The sequence below is a fragment of the Colobus angolensis genome, unplaced genomic scaffold, assembly GCF_000951035.1.
Source record: "Colobus angolensis palliatus isolate OR3802 unplaced genomic scaffold, Cang.pa_1.0 Scaffold314, whole genome shotgun sequence".
Classification (NCBI taxonomy): Eukaryota; Metazoa; Chordata; class Mammalia; order Primates; family Cercopithecidae; genus Colobus; species Colobus angolensis.
This window is the reverse complement of record NW_012116422.1, coordinates 1,902,658-1,913,416: the sequence shown is the minus strand read 5'-3', so window position 1 is coordinate 1,913,416 and position 10,759 is coordinate 1,902,658. Positions and strand designations below refer to the sequence as shown.

General features: G+C 44.0%; 1 protein-coding gene across 3 annotated transcripts in view; it reads left to right on the top strand.

Moving 5' to 3' along the window:
- The first annotated feature begins 2,714 nt into the window (after positions 1-2,714).
- The window catches only part of ZCCHC10 (zinc finger, CCHC domain containing 10), a 40,503-nt gene continuing 32,458 nt past the window's right edge, over positions 2,715-10,759 (top strand). The window contains exon 1 of one of the 3 annotated variants that reach the window (XM_011951094.1): positions 2,715-2,816. In XM_011951094.1, coding sequence (XP_011806484.1) covers positions 2,776-2,816 — 41 coding nt within the window. In that variant the 5' untranslated portion in view covers positions 2,715-2,775. The remainder of the gene's footprint in view (positions 2,817-10,759) is intronic. The other 2 variants (XM_011951095.1, XM_011951096.1) reach the window with 2 other exon arrangements.

The window sequence follows — 10,759 nt, the reverse complement described above, 5'->3', positions numbered from 1 at the left end:
ACCACGCCCAGCTAATTTTTGTATTTTTAGTGGAGATGGGGTTTCACCATGTTGCCCAGGATGGTCTTGAACTCCTGACCTCAAGTGATCCACGAGCCGAGATCATGTCACTGCATTCCACAGGTGTGAGCCATCATACCCAGCCAAGTTAGTTAAATTCTTGTATGCTACTGGAAGAAGAGTTCTTGTTGTTTTATGCCAAGGCATATGAAGGGTAAACCCACACTTGATTTTTGTACCAGATTCCAATTTTACCAGTTACAGCACTGAGGTTTCCTGAATAGTTACAATAACCAGTGGTAAAACACAAAGGGTAAACACATTTTTTTGAAAGAAAACAATAGCTGTCATCCCGGCGCATTGGCTCACTCCTGTAATCCCAGCACTTTGGGAGGCCAAGGCGGGCGGATCACCTCAGATCAGGAGTTTGAGACCAGCTTGGCCAACGTGGTGAAACCCTGTCTCTATAAAAATACAAAAATTAGCCAGGCATGGTGGCAGGCGCCTGTAGTCCCAGCTACTCGGGAGGCTGAGGCCGGGGAATCGCTTGAATCCGGGAGGCGGAGGGTGCAGTGAGCCAAGATCCTGTCACTGAACTCCAGCCTGGGCGACAGAGGTAGACTCCCTCTAAAAAAAAAGAAAAATAGGGTGCATGTCCTTTGACCTAGCAATCCTACTAGGACGTCATCTTATAGCGACACGGGGGTTGTTTAAAAATTTACTCTTCCTGTTGTTGTGGTAAATGATCTAACTGTTCAGCAATAGAGTACTGGCTGGATACTTGGGGAATATCCATGTAATCCATGACATAATATATAAAAGGAATGAGTTAGATCTGTATGTGCGGACATGGGAAAATATTTTCTTTCTTTTTTTTTGAGGAGTCTTGCTCTGTCGCCCAGGCTGGAGTGCAGTGGCGCGATCTCGGCTCACTGCAAGCTCCGCCTCCCAGGTTCACGCCATTCTCCTGGCTCAGCCTCCGGAGTAGCTGGGACTACAGGCGCCCGCCACCACGCCCGGCTAATTTTTTGTATTTTTTTAGTAGAGACGGGGTTTCACCGTGTTAGCCAGGATGGTCTCGATCTCCTGACCTCGTGATCCGCCCATCTCGGCCTCCCAAAGTACTGGGATTACAGGCTTGAGCCACCGCGCCCGGCCTCTTTTTTTTTTTTTTTTTGAGACGGAGTTTCACTCTTGTTGCCCAGGCTGGAGTGCAATGGTGCGATCTCGGCTCACTGCAACCTCCGCCTCCGGAGTTCAAGTGATTCTCTTGCCTCAGCCTCCCGAGTAGCTGGAATTAAAGGAATGCAACACCATGCCCGGCTAATTTTTTTGTATTTTTAGTAGAGATGGGGTTTCTCCATGTTGGTCAAGCTGGTCTGGAACTCCCAACCTCAGGTGAGCCACCCGTCTCGGCCTCCAAAAGTGCTGGGATTACAGGCATGAGCCACTACGCCTGGCCGGGAAAAATTTTCATAAATACACTGATGAATGAAAAAGCAAGCTGGAAAACACAACAGGTAAGAGCCCAAGATTTTTGAAGAACAAGTTGTGCTTAAAGGTCACATCATCACTCTCCCTAACTCCTAATCAGTCTTTAATCCCTTACTCTGAGATATTTTTCGTTAAGAGTACTTATCCCATGGGAATAGTTTTCATTCATGGTCTGTAGAAAGTTTCATGTGTACACGGATTTTATTTGTTCAAATGCTCTGTCCTCAGCTCCTAAAACATTTTAAGTGTTAATTATTAATTGAAAACTTATGGCTGGGCGCGGTGGCTCACGCCTGTAATCCCAACACTTTAGGAGGCCGAGGCGGGCAGATTATGAAGTCAGGAGATCGAGACCATCCTGGCCAACATGGTAAAACCTCGTCTCTAGTAAAAACACAAAAATTAGCTGGGCATGGTGGTGCGTGTCTGTAATCCCAGTTACTCAGGAGGCTGAGGTAAGAGAATCTCTTCAACCAGGGACCTGGAGGTTGCACTGAGCCGAGGTGGAGTCACTGCACTCCAGCCTGGCGACAGAGTGAGACTCTGTCTCAAATGGAAAAAAAAGGAAAAAATATGGATGACCCGGAAACACACACACACACACATACACTTCAGAAAGTTATATATATTTCAGAGAACGTAAGTTTTAAGAGAATAATAGCTTCGTGAGCTGACATTAGATGTAGGTGCAGCTAAAATATTCTAAAATATTTGTATAGTCCTTTTCTGCTTGACAAAGCAGCTTTAGTTATACAGTCCCATTTAGTACTTGTAACAACCCTGTGAAATACATACAAAACAGAAATAACGTGTATGTTTGCACTCTATGGCTTGCTAAAGTCATTCTTTCAATTGCTGGTCAACTAATTCCTTTCTATTCTCCAGACTACTTCTAAGTTTCTGAACACCACAGTTTCATTCTTTGTCTTTGTATGTATATCCCTCGTTGGAGAATGTTGTCCTCATTTTCCACAGATAATGTTCTTGCCTGTAATCATCCTTTGAAACCCTGTTCCGCCAGAGAACCCGAGACCCACACTGGAGACACCGGCCCCTCCCGATCCACCAGCCCCTTCCTTCCGACTCCTCCCCTCCCTCCCCTCCCTCCCCTCCCAACCTTTCCGAGGTCCCGAGCCGACACTGAGATACTGCCGCGGAGGCTGCCCCAGAACCCCTAGAGGCCTGTCTGGCCCCGCCTACGTCTACGGCCTCCCGGTTGGAAGCCCCGCCCTTCCGAAGAGTTTCCCAAAACCCTGCGCGGCCGGCTTTGACCGCGCTAAGATGGCGACTCCCATGCATCGGCTCATAGCTCGGAGACAAGCGTAAGTAAGGATCCGGTTCGGGCCCACAGGCGGGCTGGGAGCGGTGAAACGCGCGTCAACTGGCTGGTGTCGGACCCCTATTGGGACCGGCGGAGAATGTCTGTTTCTCAAACACGCTTCTGGCCCCCGAGGGGCTCGGGCCCGAGCGATAAGTCTGGTGACCGTGGGTTAGCGATTTCGCGGAAGACAGCCGTGTAAAGTCTGCGGCACGGGACAGAGCGGGGTTTGAAGACAACTGTGGCGTTTGGTTTCTCTGAAGAGAACGCCCACAGTTGGTCACTCAGTGATTTATGCCCCTCCGCCAACCCCACGCGTCGACAAGGGAGCCCTGAAGCCCCGGTCCGACACCTTTATTCTGGCCAACGTAAACCTTCAGTTTCCTATTCAGCGTCCATCCCTGCTGCCTTTTCCTACTTCCTTATTCTAGCGCCTTCCCTAGGAACCCTGCCTACAATGCCGACTGCTCTCCCAAGCTATCTTACCACTTTTTGCTACTCATTCTTTCAATAAATACTAATTTATCTAGACCTACCGTTCTGTGCCAGACATTGGGTATAAAGAAGAAGAGGTGTTCAAGACAAAAATCCTTGCTTTCAGAGAGCTTACATTCTAGTGATGGAAACAGTCGAGAAACTACTAAATGTAAATACAGCTGGTGATAACAGCTTTGAAGGAAACAAACTGTTGTGATGGAAAGAGAGAAAGGCCCACTTTAGGTTGGTTGAACTGGAAAGGCATCTCTGAAGAGGTGGAATTTGAACAGAGATTTAAAAGATGAAAAATTAACAGTCATAAGAGGATTTGGAGAAAGAGCATCCGCATAGTGGCATAATTGCTTTGAGGCTGAAACTTACTTTTTAAAGAACTGAAAGATGGCCATTACGCCTAATGAACAAGAGTGAGTGGCAGAAGAGATTCACACCTGACAAATAATGCAAGGGTCACGCCAGATGCCCTTTCTTATAAAGCTTTTTTTTCCCAACAGCCTTTGCACATCCAAACATCTGCCTCTTTTTCATAAAATATTTCATGCCATCTCCATTTTCTTTTTTTTTTTTTTTTTTTTAGACGGAGTCTCGCTCTGCCAGGCTGGAGTGCAGTGGCCGGATCTCAGTTCACTGCAAGCTCCGCCTCCCGGGTTTACGCCATTCTCCTGCCTCAGCCTCCCAGGTAGCTGGGACTACAGGCGCCTGCCACCTCGCCCGGCTAGTTTTTTGTATTTTTTAGTAGAGACGGGGTTTCACCGTGTTAGCCAGGATGGTCTCGATCTCCTGACCTCGTGATCCGCCCGTCTCGTCCTCCCAAAGATTACAGGCTTGAGCCACCGCGCCCGGTGCCATCTCCATTTTCATGTCCATATATAGCTCAAAGTCTGCTAGTATATATATATATGTGTGTGTTTATAGCTTTTTATATATTTTTAATTCAAATAATCCCTTTCTTTCTCTTCTCCTTTCCATCTACCCTTTCGGGCCTGATAAGAAGAGTTCCTCAAATGTACAGACAGACTTAGGGAGTTAGAGTAGTAAGTTTGGTGAAGAAAGAAGGCTTGAAGGTAGACAGTTCTTTTTTCTTTTTTTTTTGAGACGGAGTCTCACTCTGTTGCCCAGGCTGGAATGCAGTGGTGTGATCTTGGCTCACTGCAACCTCTGCCTCCCTGGTTCAAATGATTATCCTGCCTCAGCCTCCCGAGTACCTGGAACTACAGGTGCCCACCACCATGCCCTGCTAATTTTTGTATTTTTAGTAGAGACGGGGTTTCACCGTGTTGGTCAGGCTCGTCTCGAACTCCTGATCTCAAGTGATCCCACCTTAGCCTCCCAAAGTGCCGGGATTACAGGCATGAGCCACTGTGCCTACCATTAAGTCAGACAATTCTGAGATCAAAAATGGGATGATAATACTTAAAGGGAGTGCTAAGTGGTGTCACCAGGGTTCTATTTCTCCCTGTCTGTCTCTCACGCTTGCTCTTTGGTTGTTGGCTCCATATTTGGATAGGCTGTATTCTTTGCTCCCAAGATGGCTGCAGTATCCAGGGTCCTTTATATTCTCTCAGCTTCAAGTTGACTGCACTTCTTTGGTCTAGACTGGATTACATGCCCAATGCTAAACCATGCCTGTGGGATTGTGAAGCTCTGATTGATTTAGAGATCTTAGTCTCCTTTCAGTACAACTGAATGGATGACCATAAGCCAGTGATGACCAGGGTGGATAGGTCAGAGGAGGTAAATGAATGCAGGATTGGCAAAACCAATGTCCACTTTAAATATGAAGTAAAAATAAGACTTAGCATCTGAATAATACTGCTGTTTATTGTTTCAGAAGTATCAAAAGTTAAATGTTTTATATCTACAATGTGTCTGTGTTTGGTACATGAGTTGCATGATTTGTAAAAGACAAATCTTACCTTTAAGGAGCTTTTGGTCTTGTTGGGAAACAAACATGTGGCGTATTGTAAAAACCGTTGTGGTATACAGAGTGTAAGTCTCCAAGGGATTCAGCAAAGGAGGGCCTTTAGAGGCTTGCGAAGTCCAGGAGAGTTTGGGGGATGTATTTGGGGGGAAAGCAGGAGAGGAGCCTTTACTTTTCGTTTTATATTCATCAAAAAGGTTTAATTTTATTTACAAGAAGCATATATTACTTCTATAACAACAAATTTAAAATAGTTTTTAAGTTAGTAATGAGAAGTGAGAAAGTACTATCTTCATGTTTGTTTTTTTTTTTTGAGATGGAGTTTCGCTCTTGTTGCCCAGGCTGGAGTGCAGTGGCACGATCTTGGCTCACCACAACCTCCGCCTCCCACGTTCAAGTGATTCTCCTGCCTCAGCCTCCTTTAGCTGGGATTACAGGCATGTGCCACCTGCCTGACTAATTTTGTATTTTTGATAGAGACGGGGTTTCTCCATGTTGGTCAGGCTGGTCTCGAACTCCTAACCTCAGGTAATCTGCCCGCTTCAGCCTCCCAAAGTGTTGGGATTACAGGCGTGAGCCACTGCGCCTGGCCTTATCGTTCTTTAAAAAAAGAAAGATCTTTGGACTAATAGAAGAAAACGGGGAAAAAAACCTAAATACAAACTCCTCATTCAGGAGCTCTTTCAGAGACTTAACTAGTCAGTCTACTAAATCAATTGGAATGAAATTATTTTTACCTTGTAAACTGTACTTACATATACCCATATTAAGTAAACTGTGGAATCTAGGCAACATTTGGGGTCATTTCTTCTATTAAACCTTATATGAGATTCCACTACTTCCTCTTCAACATCCAGAGTCATCATCAAACTTGGCTTGAAGATTTCCAGTAATGTGTACTTACCTCCTGAAGTGGCCTGTTGTGTTTTTCAAATCTATCTAAAAGTTTATGTTGAGCTGAAAAGAAATAATATTTATAAAGTTAAACCTCACTTCTTTCTGACTCCCTTGTTTTTGACCCTTGCTATGATTTCAGTCAGCTAAAAAATCTTGTTTTCTACTTGAATTGTCATCAAGTCAGACGTCCCCTGCCTTGTACTGATTTTCTGGACTTAAGTGTCAGACTTACCTTTGTCCTTGTTAAATTTCATCTTGTTAGATTCGACACAGAGTTGGACAGAAGTTTTGGATCCTGATTCAGCCATCCATCAAAAGCTGGTATCCCTGTCAGCTTTGTGTCAACTGCAGGATTGATAAATATGTATATTTGTGTCCTCATACAAGGCATTTATGAAAATGTTGAACAAGGCCGGGTGTGGTGGCTCATGCCTGTAATCCTAGCACTTTGGGAGGCCAAGGCGGGTGGATCACAAGGTCAAGAGATTGAGACCATCCTGGCCAACATGGTGAAACCCCCGTCTCTACAAAAATTACCTGGGTGTGGTGGCACGTGCCTATAGTCCCAGCTTCTCAGGAGGCTAGGCAGGAGAATTGCTTGAACCCAGGAGACGGAGGTTGCAGTGGGCCAGGATTGCACCACTGCACTCCAGCCTGGCGACAGAGCGACAGTCCGTCTCAAAAAAAAAAAAATGTTGGACAGTACCAAACCATGCAGGCCGTAACTGAATCTTTCTCTATTTTGTCATGCACCACATAATAGATCCCATATATTAATTCTATGGTTGTCCCATAAGATTATAATGGAGGTAAAAAAAAAAAATGTTGTTGTCTAGTGACATCTGGATGATCCTGACCCTGTGTAGACCTAGGCTAATGTGTGTGTGTCTTAGTTTTTAACAAAAAAGTTTAAAAAGAAAAATAAATTTTAATAGAAAACAGCTTATAGAATGAAGATACAAAGAAAGAAAATATTTTTATACAGCTGTAAATGTGTTTGTGTGTTGTTATTACAAAAGAGTCAAAAAGTTTTAAATATTTATAAGTTATAAAGTAGGCTGGGTGTGGTGGCTCATGCCTGTAATCCCAGCACTTTGGGTGGCCCGTGGCGGGTAGATGACCTGAGGTCCAGAGTTCGAGACCAGCTTGACCAACATGGTGAAACCCCATATCTACTAAAAATACAAAAAATTAGCCAGGTGTCATGGCGGGCACCTGTAATCCCAGCTACTTGGGAGGCTGAGGCAGAAGAATCACTATCACCTGGGAGGCAGAGGTTGCAGTGAGCCAAGATCGCACCATTGCACTCCAGCCTGGGTGACACAGCAAGACTCTGTTTCAAAAAAAAAAAAGTTATCAAGTAAAATTATAGTAAGCTAAGCTGAATTTATTATTGAAGTAAAAAAAAATTTGTAAATTTAGAGTGGCCTAATGTACAGTATTTATAAAGTCTGGTAGTGTCATGATTACTGTAGCTTCATAATAAGTCTTGAAACCATGTGTTAGCCCTCTGATTTTGCTCTTTTTCAGAGTTATTTTGACTATTTTATATTGTATTTCCAGATAGATTTTAGAATTAGCTTACCAAAAGCTGCTGCGATTTCACCTGGGATTGCATTGAGTGTACAGATCAACCTATGGAGAATTGACATCTTAATAGTATTGAGTTCTCTGATCCGTGCATATGTATATCTTGCCATTTATTTAGGTCATTTTTAATTTCTCTTAGCAATGTTTTGTAGTTTTCAGGGTAGAGGTCTTGCATGTCTTTTGTCAGATTTGTCCCAAAGTATTATAATAGTGTTTTTAAAAAATTTTAGTTTCAAAAGGCTAGGCACGGTGGCTCACACCTGTAATCCCAGCACTTTGGGAGGCCGAGGTGGGCGGATCACAAGGTTAGAAGATCGAGACCATCCTGGCTAACACGGTGAAACCCCATCTCTACTAAAAATACAAAAAAATTAGGCCGAGACCATCCTGGCTAACACGGTGAAACCCCATCTCTACTGAAAATACAAAAAATTAGGCCGGGTGCTGTGGCTCACGCCTGTAATCCCAGCACTCTGGGAGGCTGAGGTGGGTGGATCACAAGGTCAGGAGATCAAGAACATCCTAGCTAACATGGTAAAACCCCGTCTACTAAAAATACAAAAAATTAGCTGGTCATGGTGGTGGGTACCTGTAGTCCCAGCTACTCAGGAGGCTGAGGTGGGAGAATGGCGTGAACCCAGGAGGTGGAGCTTGCAGTGAGCTGAGATTGCACCACTGCACTCCAGCCTGGGTGACAGCACGAGACTCCGTCTCAAAAAAATAAATAAATAAAAATAAAAATAATTTTTAGTTTCAGTTGTTCCTGGTGGTCTTCTGTATAATGTTCTTATGTCCTCTGACCGTACTAATTTTTTAGTTCTAGTAGCTCTTTTTTTTTTTAAGAGACAGGCTTTTGCTCTGTCACCCAGGCTGGAGTGTAGTTGTATGATCATGTCTCTCACTGCAGCCTCGAACTCCTGGCTCAAATGATTCTCCCACCACAGCCTCCCGAGTAACTGAGACTACAGCTGCAACCCACTATACTCAGCAATTTTATTTTATTTTTTTATTTATATTTTTTTGAGACAGAGTCTTGCTCTGTGGCCCAGGCTGGAGGACAGTGGCACGATCTCGGTTCCTTGTAGCCTCTGCCTCCCTGGCTAAAGTGATTCTCATGCCTCAGCCTCCCAAGTCGCTGAGATTACAGGCTAATTTTTGTATTTTCAGTAGAATCAGGGTTTCGCCATGTTGGCTGGGCTGGTCTTGAACTCCTGATATCAAGTGATCTGCCTTGGCCTTCCAAAGTGCTGGGATATTACAAGCGTGAACCACCACTCCTGGCCACAATTTTATTTTTTGTGCAGGCAGGGTGTTGCTATGTTGCCCAAGCTTGTCTTGAACTCCTGGGCTCAAATGATCCTCCCACTTCTCTTTCCCAAAGTGCTGGGATTATAGGCGTGAGCCACTGTGCCTGTCCTAGTTGCTCTATTTTTTGGATTCTTAGGTATTTTCTAGATAAATGATTATCTTTTATGTTCTCTTTTTGGTATGCACTTTTTTTAAAATTTATTTTTGACATGGAGTCTCACTGTGTCACCCAGGCTAGAGTGCAGAAGCATGATTTTAGCTCACTGCAACCTCTGCCTCTGGAATTCAAGCAATTCTCCTGTCTCAGCCTCCTAAGTATCTAGGACTACAGACGCACCACCCCACCCAGCTAATTTTTTTATTTTTAGTAGAGATAGGGTTTTACCATGTTGGCCAGGCTGGTCTTGAACTCCTAACCTCAAGTGATCTACCCGCCTTAGGCCTCCCAAAGTGCTGGGATTATAAGTGTGAGTCACTGCCCCCGGCTGGTATGCACATTTTAAATTTTTTTGTTGCATATTAACAAATTGCCCTTTGAAAAATTTGTGCCACTTTACATTCTCACCAGCGATGTCCATTTACAGAGTGGCTATTCCCCGCTTTTGCCGACAATAGGCATTAAAGAAACAACTTTGCCAATATAGGAAGTATGTCCTAGTATTTTTGGTATCAAAGGACGTAGTTTCATGTAAAAAGCCTGTACCGTTCAAATACATCCTTGAGCTTTACCTTAGCAAATAGAAATGAAATATTGTTTGAATAGATAATTCATTTGGGTAGAAAGAAATGGTAATCGTGTTTGTTTTGAAATTATGTTTGTCTAACTCAGCAGTCTTTATGGAAGATTATTATTTTTAGGGGTGATTCGTGAGTTGTGAGTGTTTAAAACATACATATAAAATATGTTAATCATACCTGGGCTTCATTTGTTTTCTCTCTCTTTTTTTTCTTTTTTTCTTTTTTTTTTCTTGTTTTAGAAACAGTGTTGCCCAGGCTGGTCTCAAACTCCTGAGCTTGGGTGATCCTGCCTTGGCCGCTCAGAGTGCCAGGATTATAGGCGTGAGCCACTGCGTCCAGCCTCATACCTGAGCTTTAGATGATATTTGTGAATGTCGTATTTATAACAATAAAAAACAAGCTCCACAATGTCTGGTGGATATTTTTAATGACTAGGGTCCCAAGCTATCAATTTCTCAATTTGGAGAAAACAACCTATGAGCTTGGAAAAGAAGACTATGGACCTCCACCCCCAACACCCTCACATATTTTCATTTTTAGGGAAAGTCGTGAAAGGCTTTGAAATGGACAGAAAGACAAGATGATTACTGAGTGCTCCATTTAGTCCATGCTTCCTGGCTATGTGACTCTATGAGGGCCTGCTTCTTTCATTGTCTTCGCGCTGTTTCTCAAATCTTTAAGTCATAGGAAACTTACAGTGTTGTAGAAGATTCTTGCTCATAAAAATGCAGTGCAGGCTGGATGTGGTGGCTCACACCTTTAATTCCAGCACTTTGGGAGGCCGAGGCAGGCGGATCACTTGCGGTCAGGAGTTTGAGACCAGCCTGGCCAACATGGTGAAACCCCATCTCTACTAAAATACAAAGATTAGCTGGGCATGGTGGCAGGTGCCTGTAATTCCCAGGTACTGGGGAAGCTGAGGCAGGAGAATTGATTGAATCTGGGAGGCGGAGGTTGCAGTGAGCTGAGATCACACCACTGCACTCTAGCCTGGGTGA